The sequence below is a fragment of the Geospiza fortis genome, unplaced genomic scaffold (assembly GCF_000277835.1).
Source record: "Geospiza fortis unplaced genomic scaffold, GeoFor_1.0 scaffold147, whole genome shotgun sequence".
NCBI lineage: Eukaryota > Metazoa > Chordata > Aves > Passeriformes > Thraupidae > Geospiza > Geospiza fortis.
In genome coordinates, this window is record NW_005054372.1 from 3,209,169 (window position 1) to 3,230,613 (window position 21,445).

General features: G+C 38.9%; 1 protein-coding gene across 9 annotated transcripts in view; it reads right to left on the minus strand.

Moving 5' to 3' along the window:
- The window catches only part of SORCS2 (sortilin related VPS10 domain containing receptor 2), a 361,254-nt gene extending 340,328 nt beyond the window's left edge, over positions 1–20,926 (minus strand). For all 9 annotated transcript variants that reach the window (XM_031060109.1, XM_031060108.1, XM_031060107.1 and 6 more), the window contains exon 1: positions 20,865–20,926. In XM_031060109.1, coding sequence (XP_030915969.1) covers positions 20,865–20,896 — 32 coding nt within the window. In that variant the 5' untranslated portion in view covers positions 20,897–20,926. The remainder of the gene's footprint in view (positions 1–20,864) is intronic.
- Positions 20,927–21,445: the final 519 nt, after the last annotated feature.

A 21,445-nucleotide genomic window follows, 5' to 3' on the forward strand; every position in this document is an offset into this window, starting at 1 on the left:
AGTTTCACTACTGCAAAAACAAACAAAAGCTCTTATCTTAAAAATATATGAAATCATATTTGGCATGGCTTGGAAAGCTAATGAAATTCCTAGGAAATGTAATCCACAATTGACCTTAATAAATAGAATTATTGATCATTTTTCTTAGACATGCTGGTCTCCTGTTACTAACATTTCTGCTTATTTTTTAAAACACCCTGAAAAAATTGGTGGCAGAGGATGAAGAGAGATCTCTTCACAGATGACAGATGTTTTCCTGTAAAGGGGAAGGCATGAGCAAGAGGCACAGACAGGGAAGAGGGGGCTCCCAAACATCACTGCTCAAATCAGTGACAGGCAGGAGCTACTATAGGCACAGGCAGTAGTGAGAGAAACTACAATCCAGATGACTAAACTGTCTCTAGCCACTAAAATTAACAAATAATGATGTTCTGGAGGTAATGTCCACGAAGCATTAAACAGCAGTTTTATTTTAAATGATGCAAATGATGGCCAAGCATCGAGGTTTAATTGCAAAGCCAGCTGAAAGTGTTGGCTGCCTGGTGGATGCAGTGTGGGAAGCTGCAGCAGACATGCAAAGCCTGTTTTATTCATGTGTACTATCTCTGTTTTGATTCACCAGAAAAGTCAAAGCATGCTGGTTAGTTTCAACTTAGTTTTATAACAAATATATATAAGCAAAAAAAAAAAAGGCAGCCAGATGACAAATGTACAAAAAACACATGGCCACGGATTTTACAAAGGCTTCCTCACTCTTTAGTGAGAATTTTCCCAGGGAAGCCACTGGAGTGAGGGAGAAAGACAAAAATTCTTTTATTCTTTTGAGTTAATGACCCTCTTCCCTAAAAAGAAACAGTTCTGCCTCATTTTTGGCATTTCCAGTGTGTAAACTCACAGTCATAAGAAAAGAGAAAAATAAAAGAACTCCCAAAAATATATTGATAGTATAGACATTGTATATATGTGATGATATTTAGCATCACTTGCTTTTTTTTTTAAATGGAAATAATAATGCTGAAAATTCCATTTACTTTCTTACTTACATTTGAAATCGATAACATTGATAGCCATAAGATGAGAAAGCAAATTAAGAAAAGACATACAGAAAAAAGAACATTCAAAGGCACAGAAGAACTCACATTTTGGGACATGCAACTTTGGAAGAAGGAAGGCAAACACTGTACTGTTAAATAAAGAATAGGAGAGAGATTGTTAAAACTGAAACTGCAGGTCATTGTAAGCAGTCAGATAAAAAAACTTCACATTTAAACAAGCATGAAAAAAGTAGAAAAGCATACCAAAGGATAAACAAAGAAATGTCCTTCTAAATAGAAATGTTAGATATTAAAGAAACAAAGGGGGAATACAGAAAAAAAACCTCCAGAATAACTAGCAAGGGTACTATCCATCAGAAAAATCTGAAAGCTAAATCTAATAAATGAGTTAAGTGTAGGAAGTGACATGGAACCCCCAAGGACTGGAAGTTGATCCCCCAGAGGGCTGGGAGCACAGCAGGCAGCATTTAGGATATCACCACTGGGCTGGCCTGATGGGAGCTGGGAGATTTGCTCCACAAACTCAACGAGTGCCAGATCAGGAAACACAGAACTAATGGGAGATTTCAACAGCCCCATGTAGATTGCTTAAATGTTGTATCAGGGCACAGCGCCAGGAGGAAATTTGCAGAGCAGCTTCGTGAGCAGCTATCCAGGAAACTCCGAGGGGAAGCAACTCTTCACTGGGTCTCAGCAGGGCTGTCAGGGAGTCACTGCAACCGTGAGCAGCACGGACGTAGATCAACATCTGTGCATAAGTAAGGAAGCCAAAATATCCACTAGGAAAGGGCTCTTGCACAAAAAGGAGGAAGCTTAGTTGTTAAAAAAAAAAAAAAAAAAAAGAGAGAGAAAGAAAAAAACCCAAAAACTAAAAGAATGAATGCAAAAGGTAAAATTTTGGAAACATCTTTCCAAAGGCATAAGACTGAATTTCAGTGCAAGTGCATACCACCTAAAGTGGACTAAAGATAATAAAAGGCAGGATTGAAAAGAAACATGACTCAAAGAAAGACACACAATTTTAATGAGCTGAATTTGACCTGCTGAAGATAACGAGGAAAAACGTTCTCAGAAGGATAACCCTATAATGCAATAGGCCAAAATAAAAACCTTTGAAACACAACTTGCAAAAGTTTACACTGTAACAATAAATCTTCTGTCAACCTCCCAAAAGATGCAAAGTCTGCCCAGCAATCTGGGGAACCAACACATGAGCAAGGTGAGAAAAGAGCACCCAGAGACAAAGCCACAGCAGAGAAAGCAAACTAATGCTTGGCATCTCTGCTCATCCCAAAGCTGCTTTGAAAGGTTCTCATGTCAGAGATCCTCTTCACTGTCATTGTATTAAGAAATGCCTCAGATTAAAGTGTCAGTGAAAGAAATTTTACACAAATCAATGCTACTCATCTGCCCAGACCAGATGGTATTCATCCAAATGTTCTAAAGGAACTCAAGGATGAAATCACTAAGCCATTATTTGCAAAGTGTCTTCTCATTTAAAATAATGTTTGTATTAGAGAAATGAGCATTGCAATATGGGTTCCAATTTCTTAAAGGTCTCCAAGAGCAATTCAGAGAGGCACTTCAGGGCATTAAAGTCTGCAAAATAGTAAAAATTATTCCATCTCTGTAATTTGACACACAGAGAAATAAAAGGTATTGAGTCAGAGTCCACATTACTTTGGGAAGGGAATGCATGACCCATTAATGTCCTCATTTTTTGACAGAATCAACGAATATATAAAATTACAACTCAACCAAAATGTCTTCTCCAAGTCTTTCAGAAAGATCCCCTACAAAATGTGCTCAAGAAGCTGCATTGCTAGAGGGATAGGAGGACAGGTCTTCATTTGGAGAAATAATTATTTTAAAATCAGGAAACGTGAGGTTTGATTAATTTTTTGCTATTGAGAAAAGTCCTCAAAGAGACCCACCAGGTTCTCCATCAGTTCTATTTAACCTATCATAATTATAGAAATGAGGCAGATGGTGACAAAAGTATGATGAGAGCACTGTATCATTCAAAGGAGTAAAACAAAGACAAGTAAATATCAAGACAGTAAATATCAAATAACAGGTTTTTTCCTCATGATGCTGGGTGACTGGTCATTAAAATGGCAAAATACATTCACAGTACATAAATAAAAAGGGAAGTTCTGGCATTACATACAAAATGAAGGCTTTTGAACAAACCTTGAAGGTACTTGAGTTACATGACCCAGGGTACCATGAAAACACCAACCTGCCATTCAGCAGTGATTCAAAAAAACACAACCTCAGAAATATTTAGAACAGTAACAGGTTTTTTCTACAGGTTTAATTGCCACCACTATAGCACTGTATTAGCCCCTTCACAGTGCCTTTACCTTTAACATGTTCAACACCGCTGTACTTAAACAAGGACACAAGGGAAGTGTAAGAAATACACCAAAGAGAAACAAGGGCAAACAAAGAAGTGAAATGACTCCTCTTCAAGGATCAGAAATTGTAGTGTCCACAAAATCTAAAGCTTAGAAGATAAAGTGGAGCAGCTATTTTCTCAAAACCTGTAGTTGTGGGGGGAAAAATGTGAAAAAGGTGCTCCACCATTTTTCAAAATGCCAAGGAGTGTTCATGCAAGACTGAACGTCCTCCCTATCTTCTAAGAGAGGCTAAAAGCAGCAACCAGGGAGCTACGAGCACCTCTACCTCTCCTTCATCCCTGACTGAGGACAGAGAGCTGGGAGTGTTCAGAAGAAAATACTCAGGGGCCCCTTATTCGTACACATAAATACATGATGGGGGGTTTAAGGAAGCTGAGAGACTTTTTTCTGTGGTGTCCAATGATGGGACACAGAAAATTCCATGTAAATACCTAAAAAAAGGGCTTTTAATGTGAAGAGCATCAAACACTGGTGCAGGTTGCTGGCCCAGACAGGTTTAGAGTCTCCATCCTTGAAACTGTTCAAAAACCAGCTGAGCACAATGCTGGGTTGACAGCGCTGTTAGAAGGACCTTGGACCAGATGATCTTGAGAGAGTCCTTCCACCCTCAATTATTATGTGGTTCTCTGAGACTCCAGTACAGACTTCTGTCCTTTTCTGGCACTTCAACTTGCTATGAGCAACTGGAAAAGACAAAGGACTGCACAACTCTGTTATGACCTATGGCCGCTGCCATTTTCTGCATTATTTCAGGAAACTTTTCTTATTTAAAACATGTAAAATGTATCATTTTAAGGTGGAATCAATTTATTTTCATGAAGACTACTCAATGTGACTAATATTTTCCAAAGGTTAAAAAAAAAACAGATAGAAAAAAGAACAGCACACTCAACTCAGCTTTCTTCTGGCATGGAAGAATCAACGGTAGAGCAAATCACAAATTAAAGCATAAACCTAATATTTGCTTTCTTTCACCTCATCTGATTAGAGCCATTAAATTTGCATCATCCTTAGCTGTGCAATAATTATCACGGAAAGCTTAGCCTGTTAAATTCAATTCTCACATTGCAAAAGCTTTCCAGGGAGAGAGTCTCCTTTACTCATAATCTTCTTTCTAAAGGTGCTTAGAACTGACTTGTAAGAACCTCCTTATCCCAAACCAAAGAAGACGGGGCAGAAAATGATGAAATTGTAGCTGAGACCAACTTTAATATTGCTTTGCACTACATCATCCTGACTCTTACCATACTCAATGAGTTTAATGTCACTTGCCCTCACTCCTCATCTGAGACAAAAAAAACAGGAGGAAAAAATTAATGGCAAAGAAGGGAATATGTAAGGGAAGAAGTTCCTAAAACAATAACCCCCTAAACAGCTTCCTCTGCATGTACAAGGTATGTATAGGAGGAGTTTGCAAAACCATGTTCTCCAACTGAGATTTCACCGTGATTTATTTTTCCTCTTCCTACCCATTTATTTTAAATTATAATAATATTCAATCCATCTAAATTTAATAGAGCAATTCAGAACAAAACTTGAATAATTTTTCAAATTATACAAGACTGCTTATCCAGTACAGATGCCATGCAAATTGACCATTAAAATCTACCAAAACCATACAATCTTCAGTAAGAGAAATGCCCCCCATCCAAGCTGTCTGACACCATTGCATAACATCTCCATTTAAAGCTAGAAAAACCCTCATTTACATGATTCAGTAACACTATAAATTAGCAAGTCATCCATTCTCCCTCTGAGTACCAACCCCTTTTCCTAATGAGTACATGGGTATTTTGAGTATTTTTAATTGTTAAATGCTACCAACCTAAGGCATTGGGTATTTTGTCTCCTTTTCAGAATTGTTCCTCTAAGCAGAACTGACACAGAAGACACACGAAAGATTCACTCATTTAATGTTTTCATTCATGCAGCTTTTGCTGATAACCTTTCAATCTGAACTACCTTGTTTCCTTTTAATTAATGCTCACTGGGGAAAACATTCCCATTCAGAGTGACAGGATATATGGATGAGGTGAAAAGGAAACAGGGATAGTGTCCTTGCCTCTGCTCTCAGAAGGAAATGCAAAAGCCTGAGAATGCACAGGTACCCAAAGACACACAGCCCTGGTCTGTACACACACTTTGCTAAGACACTCAAGTTAATCAGGCTCTCAGTGAACACCAGGCACGAGTCTGGATGCCTTCCTCCCTCCCTCCCTATTGCGCAAAGGTGACACTCAAGTTAATCATGCTCTCAGTGAACACCAGGCATGAGTCTGGATGCCTCCCTCCCTCCCTATTGCGCAAAGGTAAGGATGCCTTCTGACTTCACACAGTCTTTAAATAATTGACAAACAGCATTTCACAGTTTCAAAACTTAATATTTATGACACTAAACGTTTAAGGAGATAAAACTGAACATTGTACTGATGGCCAAAGCTCCAGTCTGAATCATCCACATCCCAAGAGAAGAACATATTTCACAGCTGCATTTGTATCAGTTTCCTGGTCCTTCTGCAGCAGCTCCCTACTGGAACATAAATCATTACGGACTCTCTCGGGGCTTCTGACCACTTTAAGAACTGGGCTGTGAGCAATCAGATGGAGATTACCAACTCTTCCAATGCACAGTTGGTGTTATGTACTATTAATTTATAAATGGGATTAAATTTATAAACTAAGGCAACGTTTTTTAAAAAGCACTATTGACAAGTCAGAATGTTATAAAGCTTTTTGTAAAGAACTGTGATAATGTCTTCCATGTACTTATTTTCTTACTTGCCTATTACTCTTTGACCTTCCCTTCACCCAGCTAGTAGAAAAACAACTGGAGAATGAACATACCCATCCAACTGAGCAATTACTACCTCCCTTTCTTTTTTAAAGAAACTCACCAAAAAATAATTTACAGAGAAATCTGGATAAGGAGCAAGAAGTCAGAAAGGTATATTCGGTCAAACCAGCTAAGATGGGGAATATCAGCAAGAAAAAACAAATTAATAAATACGTCCATCACTTCCCTGAAGCCTGCTGGCTACAGCAAGGGTCACCCAGGGTTGAGCAGAGCAAACAGCAAGCCCTCCTGTAAATTGAACCTTAGATTTAAACAGCCCTTTACATCTCTTTGATAAGCTGGACATCTGAAGGCTGTGCCTCCCTCACATCAGGCCATTGTCTCCAGCCTCGAAATATTTCCATGACTCTATCCCCCTTTTTCTACACACCCTGATGTACTTGGCATTTATAGAAATGTTCAGCTAATTTATTTAGCACTTGTGCAAAGACAATGCCCAACTTAACACACATGCTAACAACTTTGGTGAGTCTTACAATACTCTTGATGAGTCAAAGGCTGATTTGAAAATAAATGAGACCACCAGAAGCCACACCTCTTGTGCACCCCACCCCTGACCAAATTCTGAGCAGTGGCCCCACACAACTGGAGGCAGTTTTCTTACACTTATATTTGGATATTCACATCTTTCAGCAGAGCTGGGACTGATCCATTTGCTTGTTTCCAATATGGAGCTAAGCTGAGGTGTTTTGAGCAAACTGAAAGAAACCATTGCCTTTCTGCAGCTGGCTGTCCTGCTGCCATTCAGCTGTCCAGGTAGGACTGAGTTAAGCCTGGTTAACTTAATGGGGGAGAGGGACTCAGTTCAACACTTGGACTCTTGCCATTTGCTATCAAATGCAGAAGGAAACCAGGAGCCAAGAATCTACTCAAGCCACTTGGCCTCCAGTGTGCCTCCTTTCGTCCATTACACTAAGTGACAAAATGAGTAATAAGGTGCGAGGCTCAAAGATCCTTGCTTGTGACAGAGCAATGAATAGATCACAGACATGAGAATAAGGGGATCAGCAGATTTAGTTCTAACACACCATTTCTCTCCATTTTGGTGTCCAAACTGATGCAATCATTGTCAGATGCACAGAGGAAGCCCAAGGCCTTTCAAGTCTATAGTTTTTACTCAGATTAATCTAACCTACACATATCAATATTGCCTTTTTCCCACCCCAAGGAAAATCACCCAATTTCTGCCTAGTTGAAAATTCTTTATGATACAAAAAACCAAAATTGCTGAGCAAACTGTCAAGATGAGAAAATTCCTACTGTTGAGCTCAAGTTCAGCCCTTTTTCTGCTTCAGGACTTCATCTGTGAAACATACTCCAGTGATCCAAAAAATGCCTCCTCAGAGGCCACCAAGCAGAGGAAAAAGGAATGGGAACAGATGATTACTACTTCCAGAAGAAATAACATAAGAAATGCACTGCACAGATGTTCAGTCTAAAGAATCACAATTGGTACAATTTTAGGACCTGACTTGTAACCCTTAAAAATCAAGAGCCCCAGTGCTTCCAAAGATGCTGGAGTGCTTTATGCCAATTCAGCCGCTTTGTTCCCATGTCTCCCCTGCATTTGTACCCTAAAACACAGTTTGTTTTCCACGAGAGAAGATAGAGGGCCACACAGGTTATCTCGGCCCCAAGGGTAAGACCACACAGTTCACTTCTTCTGGAGTGGTTGTTTTGCAGTAATCAACCTGTGACTTGCTGAAGGGGAAATCCTGCTCACTGTGAGCACAGCAGCACCAACAGCTGCTGCTTCTCATGGGAATTGTACAGACAAGAGTGCAAAGGAAAATTAAACTGTGAATTTATAATACAGTGTGGAGTTTTGAAAGGAAAACTGGAGCAAACCCTGTGTGGTCTAGGCTCTGCCTCAGTGTCATCCCAACATTTTCTTTGTAATGTGCAACACAGTCATTCACTTTGCTTCACTACCCACAAGAGAACAGACTAGAGCCTTTTCATAAACTCCATTCCCCATTATCCAGCCAAATGGAACATATTGATTCAAAAAAAAGATAGAATCATAACACATAAAAGTTTTGACCCTTTGTTCTTTCATTTCTCTCCTAACAAAACACTATGGCAAAACATGTTCAAAGGAACAACTTTCAACAGAACAAGTGCAACCTGACTTGCTTTTGTTTCCCATCCCCTGTTCTGAATGTTCTCATGACAAAGACTGTTTCACTATGTTGTTACATAAATTGAAGCAAATCCATCAGCTTCTCAAAGGTTCTGGGGTGTCTACTGTAAATTTGGACTTTCAAAGTTAATATTGAATTTCATTCCATTTCTTTGAATTATTTCCAGTTAACTTGAATTTATCACATAGTCCACAAAAAAATCCAGCTTTGATGGGAAGATGCCGATAGACAAGCAATCCACCAAACTGCATCTCTTATAATTACTTCTCAGCTTATCATCACCTCTTAAAGCAATCCACAGATTTTACTCCAGAGATTTCAGGTGTCCACATCAACCCTTGAAGCACTCTCAATTAACAATATACATATGCAGAAGTATAGATCAAGCTAAAGATGATTCAAAATTGTCCAAAACCCAAATCCAATAGCAATAAAAACTGCTCTATGAAGTCCACTCTCTGAACAGGCCTTTAGATTTACCAGCATCCCTAAAGCCGTCAAAAAATTCAGCTTTGCATTTTTCAATATTCTCAATGGATAGAACACTCTTCTCCAAGTGAAGGATCATTAAAACAAAAATTCTCCTTCATTTCCTGGCAAAGCCTAATGTTTGTGGTTACGTTAATGTTTACCTGTGGTAGACAAATCTTCAAAAGAAAAAAAATACTTTAATCTGCCATTCAGTCTGACTAATGCTTTATTTAGAAGAGCCTATGTTACAACCAATTACAGCACATCCTGCCTAATTACCTGGGAGTTGCTCTACAACAAAATACAATTCTATTACTAGAAATAATAGGCTTGGCTTTGGTTTGTGGATTACAGCAGCTGCAGCCAAGAGATGTCATAAATAATGTACCAGCAAGTAAATCAAAACCTATCAAGAATTCATAGTGCATAACAAAAGTGAGGACAAAAAGTGAATGCTGGCATCCCTGCTGTTCTTACACTGAGCAGTTCACTACAAACAAGACCAATGTTATCTTTCTGTACAGGTAATGAAGTGACTTGGGTGTCTAAGCAATTTCTAAAGAACTGAATTTCCCCTGCTAATGATTTCAGCATTTCACACTGATTTTTGCATTCAGATAAATAAGGTAACTATTCTAAACAATTCACCATAGAACAGTCTATTTTATATTGTGAGAGCAGCAGAAAGGAACTTCAGAAAACAGATAATCCCAGTTCTGCAAATGGAATGAAAAAAAATAATAATAAAAAAAATCTGTGTCACTTCACTGAGGAAAGAGCTCAGCAATGCGCAGCCAGTCCAATGGAGGGTCATTGAGATGCTGGGAACTGGAGCACACAAAGTACAAGGAATGGCTGAGGGAGCTGGGTTAGGTCATTCTAGGAAATGAGGCTAATGGAGAATCTCATTTCACTCAGCATCTAAAGAGAAGTTTTAAATAAGACAGGGTCAGAGCAGACAGTGAAAAGGCAATAGATGGCAAGTGCAAGCTGCAAGATGGGAAATGCCAGCTGAAATAACCCCTCGCAATGACAGCAGCAAAGCATTGCCCAGTAAAGCTGTGAGATTTCCAACCAGGACATTTTTCAGATCCAGGCAGGATGAGGCCATGAGTGACCTGATTAACTTCTGCAGCAACTCCTGCTTTGAGCAGGGGTTCTACTTGATTTCCATTGTGCTCCCTTGCAACTAAATCATTCTCTGCATGGATGAAATACAGTAGAAACTTGCCAGTAAAGCAGTGATATAAGTGACCAACTGGGTATCAGAAAACTTATGTCCTATTCCCAGCCCGAACAAACATGCTAAAGAAAAATTAAATAATGATCTTTATTATAATAACAGTACTGTGTATCTATTCCAAACACGAATTTTAAAAACAAACCAAAAACATAACTCAAGCATTTGGATGTACCAAGACTTCCAGTTGGCATGGAAATCAAATATAATTTTATATTTAAATATTCACTTGTATTTATTTTATTGATGTACTTTACAAATGTTTACAAGGCTTTTGAGAAGCTAAGTCCTATTATCACTTTGAAGATCTCATAACTCCAAGCCTGCTTTTCTTATATCTGGGCACATTAAAAGATCTCCTGTAACTGGACCTGTTAAGGTAATGCTATGATAGGTCATGGTGTTTTATGAAGCATATTTGTAACATACTTTTCTGGTCCTTACATCATTAACTTTTCTTCCCTCTTCAGTTTTATTTAAAGATGATTTTTGGATGCTTTCCACTCTGGAATACCAACAGATTCTTATATTCATCTGAGGCCACATGGAAAGCTGAGGCATGGGAGTTTTCACCCTAGGCTTCCACACTGTGTCAGAATGTGCTGCACTTCCACCGTGCAGAGGTTTAATCTTTTATTGGAGCATCCTCCCCACTAGCACTGAGAAGTCTGAATTGTACTGAAAACTGCACCAAAATAGCACCAAGAGCTTAAGTATTATGCACCAGAAATCATCATATATACAAAACTCCATCACATGTATATTTTGCTTCCAAATATTTTTAAATGGGGATAAGAAGTAAAATACTCTTATTTTTCTAATTCTACCTGTCAGGCTGAAGAAAATTGAAAATTAATGAAACCTGAGAGACCAGTACTTAGCATAGAAGCTGCATAGAAGTAGGGTGAAGAGAGAGAAATCTCAAACTGTAGTCAGCAAAATTCAGAACAGCACAACTTGATTTTTCCATTCTATCCCAAAGAGACATTGCAAAATCAGGGACTGAACAGCATATGGTAAGAATTAAGATAAAACAATGATAAGTTTCCAATTCTTGGAGGAGAGTAAAATTTTAAATAATTTAACATTGAAGTCTTCAGAACAGCCAACAATCCTAAGGAAAGATCAGCATTACAGAAAACTGTTCTAAATCATACAGAAAGCAGAACCATACATCCCCTTCCTGCCAGAAAGGACAACTTGGAAGCCAGACTGTCAAAAGGCTGAATGACATGGGTGCTTTTGAACCTAATTGTTAAGTTTTTTGATATTAAGAAAGCATGTTTTACCACATGTCTCTTTACTTGTTTCCCTAGCTTTTGCCCAGGGGTGGTGGTTGTATTTCACTGATACTGTGATGCCTTTTTATCAAGGGGCGTGATTAGAGCTGCATGCACACTCTTCAAGAAAAATTATATCCATTTGGTAAAGAAAGTACATACCAGATTTGAAAAAAAAAATTTTTTACTCACACAGATCCTTTTCAACAAATAGGTGAGAAGTATTGCCCCACTCCTGCCCAAAATGACAATTACAGATCCTATGATAGAAAGTTGGGATAAAATGTATTCACAGGTCACTGAAATATCTACAGTCTGTCAAAGCAACTGTGAGGAGAAAGCCCTGCCATCAGAAGGATGTCAATTCTGGAACAGCCTCAAAAAAACAGGTTCTGAGCTGATATATTAGGTCAAAATACCAAAACTTACTTCACACCTCATCTAAAAAGCAGCTTCTCCAGTCTGGACTGAAGCAATCAGGCCCAGAAGAGACAAACCAGTTTTGTGAGAGAGGGAGGGTAAGAGCTGGCCAAAAAAGGCCACTAGGAGAAAAAAATCAGCTAGAAAGTGAAATATCCTTCTTGAAGGTTAGCTCAAGAATGGGTATTTGTTAAAACATTGTAACTTGCTATCCCTGTTCTATATGCAATAGAAGAAAATTACACCAAGGGAGAAATAGGGGGAGCAGAAGCAGGAGGGGACAAACTCAACTTGCACATAAACCTCCCCAAATTAATTTTTAAAAAATTAACTGGAACAGAGATTCAATTGACTAACTGAAATATTATCAGTCATCTTTTCAATGAGAGGCTGCAGGGAGAGGGAGGAAAAGCCCTGAACTAAAATTCTGTATTTCAGAAAGCACGCCCCCCCACCCCCAAAAATCAAGACATTTAAATCTTACCGTAAAATGTGTTTAATTTTTGTCATTTACCCATACCCTCAAATTCTTCAGCATGTGAGATTATATTTATATTTACATTTTAGAAACTGGCCTGTATCACTGTATTGAGTTTTTAATTTTTCTTATTCTTACCAAATTAAAGCAGAGAAAGCTGCCTAACAATACAATGATCTTAATAAATAAATTATGTGGGAAATATTGCCTTTGTTATTTTCACACTGAAAAATATATTCCACACTGCAGAGATAATGAGGGTATAAAACATTAACACTACATTTTTCTATACCATTCTGCATAATTAACCATGCAGCTGTTCATTCATTCAGTCCCAACAACCAATTAATTTGCAATGCGTTCACAGTGGATGCTCTGGAGCAGACTGCATGTACTGCAGGAGCAAGTGAAGCTGCTCACATTCCACACACCACATCAGTGCACAAGGTGCTCAACTCTAAGAGATGCAACAGGGGGTTTCAAAATGCTATTTTCAAAGATCAGCTATAAAAAGGCACTGTGCCATCAGCTGCCTCATAGGGAAAATATGGGTATTTTCAGGTGAGCCTCATGGTGTGTCTGTGCTCTTTGATGGACTCCTGTCCTTCTCAGGATCAAGCCAAAAACTTTAAGGACACAAACATTAAACATCCATAAACATTACAGCACCTTCCTTTTATTTGTATTAATGCAGTATTACAGCCCCAGCACTGATGGGAATCCCACAACCAGTTCTCCAAATTTCCTGTATTCCCAAGAAACAAAAGACCAAGTGAGGAAAGCAGAGTAAGGGCAGATTCTCAGAAAAGGCCACAGAATAGGCTGGTGGAATGAAGGTGGAACCCGCAGCATCACTGGCTGCTGAGTGGAATGTCACATGTACCTTATCACAAATTCCCTGGCACCATGACTTCACCCTTTTCAGGTTTTAAAAAATATCCCATCCCAAGTTTTATACCTCATTCATCATCATGAAAATGCAATGAGCAATGAAACTAGCTGCTTTGATTGTGGTTTCTCATTGATTTCATTTTGCAGACTGGAAACATTGATACATATATATAGGTAAGTAGAGAGAGAGAGAGAGAGGAAAAGATGGAGTCATTCCATCTGCCCCAGGTTATGGGCCCTGCACCTCCCTGCTGTGCCAGCCTGCTGACAGTGGGAGTTAATGGATGATAATCCAGCAAAGCACCTCTGATTACCAAAAACTTGATGGCTCAACTGTTTTCATATGAACTTAGGACAGAGGAATCATGCCACAATAAAAGCCCCAAGATTTCTGTTCACAGTTTGCTCACATAGAAGTGTGGATCATGGGCAAACTTCCCTCTTTTATGCAGGAAGGGAGGGCAAAAGAAATCACAAGCCCCATGGATGACTAATGCATAGAAAGACAGCATTTCCTGTGCCTCACCTTAAACCTGCCTGCTGAGGCTGGCAAAAAAGAGGATAATTTCTTGTAGGGAGGCTTTTTCAATAAAATACCATGACAAAATTGAGGAAAAACCAGCAAAGCAACTTTTCTAAGCATCCTACTGCTACCAACTGCATGGATCTTGGGAAGGAAAGATCAATTCTGTTACCATCAGTCTTGGCCAAACAGAGTCTACTTAAAACAGAAACCTGTGGTATAATTCACACAAAGTCTGCTGCACTAGTTAAAGGAATCAGAAATTCTATTACTTAGGCTCAAGTTACTCAAACAAGAGAAAAGGATTCTTAAGCCATTTAAAATAAATGGTTATTCTTTCTCAATAAATTGACTCACTCATTATGAGTTATATCTTGCAATGACTTAATTCATTTTCCAGAAGGAGGATGGAGGGGGGGGGAAGATCAACCTGTAAAGCAGCAAAATTCTCATGCTCCAAGATGTATCTAACATGTTCAGCAGCCATGCTGCCATCAGCTTCAATAAGCACAAGTGTACTGCAAGAGTCCTTTCCTAACTACATAAATCACAGCTTTCTAACTGGATCTTAATTTGCATGTCATATATTCTCTATGTGATCACAAGCTAGTGCAGAAACATGTTAACATTCAAAATCATCATCATTATTCCAAGTTGTTGAAGACATGGAAAAGTAGTTGTGACACAGCACTGTCATGTGTGACCAACAGATATTCAGTAAAGAAATTTGGATAGACTTATTTGATAGCTTTTACTTGCTTGTAGGATTTATTTTTTTAGTTCAGACCTTCATACATACTAAGACATCAAAATAAATTTTAAATGCTAATGTGGCAACACAAACCAAAAATTACCTGCTTCAGCTAAATCCCATGCCTTTTTAAAGGAAAGCCTTTTAAAAGACATCTCTTTCAGAGGAGTCTACAGGTCACAATTCAGAGGACAGTCCCAAATATCCACAGCCAAATTTCATTCCTCTGTTGAATGGCCAAAAGCTACAGCCAAAACATGGCAGGATGAGGGCAACACCAAGGCACCACCAAGGTTACTGCCAACCCATTGTGCTGGGCTTGGGCTCAGAAAGTCAGCGGTAGGTCATGTGTCCCTTAGAGCACACATGGCAACAGCAGCACCCTCTGTGCTCCTGAATCAACTCCACTACCATTAAAAACATCAGTAATCACCTCTCCAATTCCTTGCATATTCCAAGGTTTGTCAAGATATGTTTATTTAATTTCCTTTATCTACTACATATATTTCTTCCTGATACCCATAATAAAACATTACTGAAATGCTGAAACCCACTACATCCACTTTTTAAACTTCCAAAATAAATTTAAAATAAAGATTTTCCTGCACAATTCAATTCATAATGGCACAGTGCTGAGTATTTGCAAGACAATGCAAGTTACAGCAAAGACAATCAAAGTCTTTGTAATACTATTACATGAATATGGAAATATGATCAAAGAGAGCATAAAAAAAATCTGTTATTCAGTAAAAGAAAGAAAATTCTAATTGTAAGTCTGCCTTTTCAACACTGTCCAAAACCTTTGCTCAGTGGAACAGGTGTAAACAAGGATATAATATGAGCACAAGAAAGCTGCACAGGTATAATTAAGAACACTCTATTTTGATTGCAGAACTTGCATTACTCATGATGATGCATTAACTAGAGAAAGCACAGCTAGACATTAGATCCCAAGCTGAGTTCACTGGGCTAATAATTAGAAAGCCATTTCTTTTTATTTTTTAACTTGGAAGGAGAAAATTTGATATGAAAATCACAGACTCAATAACTTCATCCCTTGGGGCCATTTCTACAAAGTCACTTTTCAAAGCAGAGCCACAATATAAGGCCATCTGGAAGTGCAAGTTGTTGCAGAATACAGTTGCTCATTTATTAAGCAGTACTTCATACCAAAAATTTCACTGGGGCACTGAACTGTATATTGGGGGTTTTGTTTTCCTTTTAAAATTAATTTCGGGAAACAGTTGAAATGAGTTTCACCTACAAGTCCAAAGATTTTGGTAACAAATGTCCATATTCATTTTCACACATTCTGCGAGCCATCTGGAAATTTTACTTTCCTGAGCCATATGCTGTTCACTCTATCCACCTTAAAAGAATCTCCAGCTCTTTGTAGTCTGGATTTTTGCTTTAGTGCAGGCCTGCACTCTGTAAATGCCCAAAGCCCCCTGCAGTCACTGTGCCCCAATCACTCCTGATTGCCTGCAGGCTTGCACAAGGGAGCCTTGTCCTTGAATAGGTGGCTTGTTGTGGGTGCAGACAGAAAGAGCTGTGCCACCACAGCCAGGATATTCCTGGCTCCTTGGGATTTGGCAAGCACAATGTTGTCTGGGAAGCTCTCCAGACTGTTCTCACCTCTATCTGCCCAGCCACTGATCTAGACTTTCAACCTCCCACAGCACTTCAACTTTTCTTCCTCCTCAGGCTGCTTTTGGAGTAAGGAACTCCCAGAAAGCTCATCTGGGACATCCAAAAATATTTAAGGATGTGGGGAAGTCTGCTTCTTCGTTTAGTATTTCTTTAGTGATAACATGAAGCAAAACAACCTAACATCTCTGAAAACAGGGCTACCTAGCATTCATCTAGGGCTACCAACATCTAGGGCTACCTAGCACTCAGCAGGCAAAGCTAAGAGGATCCAACAGTGCAGTTAACATCAAGTAATGTCCTTTTTTTTGCTGTGGTGAAGCAGTAACAACATGGTGAGGCCATTGGGAACACTGGCAATTACACAGCAAGCCACTTCAGCATTACTCTATCATTACAGCTTGATAATATGCAATCAAAATGTTATTAGCAATCATCAGCAGCATCTATTATTCATTGTTTAGATCAAGCTAAGAAAGGGAAGGCTGTATGTCTACCAGTAACAGGACTCTGAGCCAGTCTAAGCACAGGGTTGGAAGGTAATTCCATGGCCATATAGTGCTGAGTCACCACTGCATAACCTTCAGCAATATTACCATCTCAATCATTCTAAGTATAAAATTGAATAATAATAACAATCTATATTTCCAATATTATTAGGAATAATTAACTCAGATAAGCATTATCACTAATTTCATGGTGGTTACTAATTCAGAGTTAAACTATTTGATTGTAGAATTTAATACTTCTATCTAAAGTTGCAGGCATTCAACAGATGCGAGGAGTTATCTGAAGTTGTAAAATATGTGCACCTACATATTTGTGCACAAATGGGCCCATAAAGCATATGAAAACACACACTCAACCTCAACAGTCAGTTGGTTTCAGCTCTTTCATACTGTAAATATGCTGGTAAAATGTGTGTGAACTCTGACACAAACAGCTCTAGTATGTAAAGTATCTTCTATGTATGGACAACTTGTGACAATCATTTTAGTATTTGAATTCTCATTTTTTCAGTATGCTAATGAGCTCTAACATGATAACCCACCCATATTCCCAATATGTACCAGTTTGGAAACTCTGAAAGTAGACCTGAAAACAATCCTCTGTTCCTTCTCAAAAAGTTATTTTAGTTTATATTCAAGAGGCAGCCAATGTTATCTCTATTAATTTCCCTACCTTATTTTGAGTAAAATAATTATACAATTTACACCTTGACAATTACTTAAGAAGCAAATTAGGAAAGCATCAGAAATAGCTGACTAAAGAAGCACAGTCTGGTATTTTTTAACTGCATACTTCCATCAGCATCTTATCTTCACCTCTTCAGTGCAACCAGACATGGCTGTTACAAGTAAAAACCCTGTTAATCATTTCATTAACAGCACTAGTTTCCCTATTTTTTTCAACAAGGAAAAATTCTAAGGTAATTGAAATTTAGGTCTCCCAAGCCTGTAATCTGATTTATGTGGGCAGGCATAAGTTACCTATACAACCTGACAATGCTCTGCAGAGGTACAAAAATGCATCACCAAGATCCACCCACACATCATCTTCACACTGAGTTTCCCCACCTAGGCATGTACCTCTGACTGGTGTTTTTCACCACCATTTGCATCACTCTTAAAAGTCTGACTGCAGCTCCAAGGTCACTAAGAACAAAAAAGGATCACGAGACCATCTTTTCTCATTCTTTGTTTCACTAAACAAGGAGAAAAAATTCTTTTGAGTGATGGGAGAAAAGAAAAGAGATTAGGTGGAAATATGTTTTAGAAGATAAAAGACGCAGTTTCAAGTAACAAAATAACTGATAAACATCAAGGTAGGTTACTATTTACTGACCAGAAAAAGAAATTGGGATATTAACATTAAAAAATTACCCTACTCAGAATTAATCAGTTTATAAAACCAATTTATTTTCACTTAGTGACTAAGTCACATAGTGACTTAGACAATCTGATTTCTGGTATTATCCAGCCAGGCAAGATAGGAACAAAAACATTGGGCCATTTCAGGAAATAGCTGGAGAGAGTCTATTACCACTAGGGCACAGAAACAGATTAATGGTATTTCTCTGCTAACAAAAGAATCCCTGTATCATTTTTCACACCTGTTTTACAGCATATTTGCTTCATACAAATAAGAATGCAAAAGAGAATTAAACAAAAAAATTGAAAATATATACATTACACATTCTGGGCAGGCTGCCAATATGAACACAACACCCCAGTTCCATCAGCAAACATGGGTGAAAACTGGTGAAGCTCCAACCATTTTACACAGAAGTCCCTTGACTGTAAAGGGACTTCAGCTTCATTCAGTTATTTAGTACAAATAGTGAGTTACATCTCAACAGAGGGGCACTATTTGGTACTTTTGCAATAGTTGGTCTGATTTGCACTTTTCCAGATGCAAGCACTTTGTAACTCTTCCAGTTTGACGGCTGTGTCTCTTCTACACCACAGAGGGCAGAGGTGCAAGAAGGAGGTGAGCCCAGCACATATCCAGGCATGGATCACCTAGGTAGCAACCCCTGGCCCAAGTGCTCATCTTAAGCACTCACTTCCCTTTCAGCTTTTCACCCCTGGCTTTAGAAACCACAGAATCATGGAATGGTTTGGTTTGGGTTGGAAGGGACCTGAAAGACCATCTAGTTCCAGTCCCACTGCCATGAGCAGAGAACCTCCCACTGGACCAGGTGACTCAGAACCCATCCAGCCTGTCTGGTCAACAAGCCCCAGCTTCCATCCCCATCCCTGGCTTAGCAGGTTCTGGCATCATCACATCAAGGAGTGAGCTCCCAAAGGCTCTCTTGACAAAGTGCACAGCCCAAGGCACCCTGATGCCCAGACCCTGCCTGGGCTGTGCCCTGTGAAATCGCAAGACACACCCAAGGAAAGTCCCCCAAGGCCCCATCCCTGCTGCACTAAAGTGGAGCCATGGGCACTCAGCACATCCCCAAAACCTGACACCACTGAGAGAGAGCCCTGGGGACATCTGTGCCCAGCCTTTGGGGCAGGACCTGACCTGTGCCAGTACAAGGCATCTGGTACATCTGTTCCTTGTAAGTAAAAAGGCACCATTTCCAGATGATACACACTAGTATCAATTTTATTTGAATGCAGTTCACACCAGTTCTTCACACCAGCTGTCAGCAAGGTCTGGATGACCTTGTTTTAAGTGTTTATGTTCTCCAAAGAAAGAAACATTATCTGAAGCCTGGTTTATGTTTATTTTAAAAGACCAAAGAGTTTATTTTGAAGAATCCAACTGAAAATGCTTAAAAGACTATGATAGATACTCTGAAGTATGAATTGGAAAACTTGAAATATATTGCATATGTTGTACGGGCCACTGACAAATAACAGGAAAGCACTGTGTGCTTACGCAGTTGGGAGTATCCAAACTGTCATTTGCTTGTCTTATTTGCACAAGATGTTGGACAAAAATTAAAACAGAAACAAATGTGCAATAAATTTTGCATCTTGTAAGTTTAAAGGATAGTTACAAATGAACTGTCACAGCCCTAAAAAGGCCAGTCTCCATTTGATCTTACTCTCTCTCCTGAATAGCTCCTTCTTAGAACTAGAAATACCCTTATTCTGCATGGACCACTGGCCCTGGCCAGACTGAGCACCATTCAGACACTGGAATGACAAGTTATGGCAGAAGCACTGTCATTGAGAAACCCCACACAGTTAAAACAACGCCACCTCTTTCAAAAGTAACAAGGCTGTTTTGCAGCACGTCCTGGAAACAGACATTTCCCACTCCCTATTCCCTTACCCAGTCCTTTTCTTGGATTGTTTCTGTAAAGGTGCTTACACTCACAGCTGAAGGTCAAGTCCCCATACAAGCTCTTGGGACAGCATGAAGTTTGTAAGTACCTAAGCCACAAGGTTTTATCTAAACTATTTGTTTCTAGACCCAAAGATTATGAGCTACATTTCAATTTAACTCTCCTGTCATTTCTACTGCTAGAAATAACCAGCAAAACCAGCAGAGCAAATACTGGTGCAGTATCACATTTATTGGTAACAGTGAAATACTTTAGCTTTTCAAATGTACATGATGGGTCCAGAAAAAAATTGTTGTGGAAAATTTTGTGCAATCTGTGCACACACACAGGCAACAAGCATATTGGTATCTTAATTCACAAGTATTATGGGAATAAGAATGAGTTTAGAAATTTATTTGGATTACTATTTATTCCCAGTTGTCATAAAACACAATATAACCTTCACTGCTGGTATACTTCATCCAGACAATCCTAACTACTTCCAAAGCAGGATTGTTTACTAACCTCAGTACACTACTCAAGCAGCAAGAATTCCCAAAGGACACATCCCAACACAGTAAGCATTTCAAACTTTTTGAGTAAGTTTGATGCAGAATTTCTAGGAAAAGGAAAAACATGGCAACTTGCAAAGTAGCATCAAGAAGTTACCTTATACTCTCCATCACTCTTTCTTTCTACTGTTAAAACTCATTACAAACTCTAAATCAGCAACAGGAAATGCATCCAAGAAAGAAAATGAGCAGGAGCTGATGACAATCTGAATAATCTTACAACAATAGTATCAGTCAGTTACCAACTCAGCCCAGCAGCAGCCCGGAAAAGGAAGGGGTGGATCTATTCCAAAAACAGCAGGAGTGAAGATTATAGAAAAAGCAGAGGTCTTACCTCCACAAAGAGCTCTCCAGAACTTTCCCCATGTCAGTATGATAATACTTGGTAAGGATCAGGATCACCTAAAAGAAAATGAGAATAAATAGATTTAAATATGTAAACTGACATAAGAAACAGAAACAGACATAGGCAGCTTGATTTTGGGAAAAACAAAAGTGAGGCTTCCGAAAATCTGAAAAGCATTTGACCTCATTTTAACTCTTAGAGTTTTGATTTTGAGCCTGGCTTTTTCATTTCTCTTTCTGGGAAGAGTGATTTCAGCACTTGAAGTTTTCTGCAAACCTGGTGACTGTGAAAGATTGCCCATTTCACATAAACAGTGGAGTTGGAATTGTCACATAAATACCACCACCACATGACATTCCTCAAGCAATCTTTATGACTTTCTGATTAGGAAAAACCAACCTGGTTGCTTGTTTAAATTTAGGAGACAACTCTACAGACACAAATATTTTTTTTAATCCAAAGTGTTAAACAATGGTGATTAACTTTGATCATCCAGATTTAAAAAATCAGGGGAAAAAGAGCTCTGGCCTTCCTTACAAAATCAGCAATGCAACTTTTATAGCTATCAC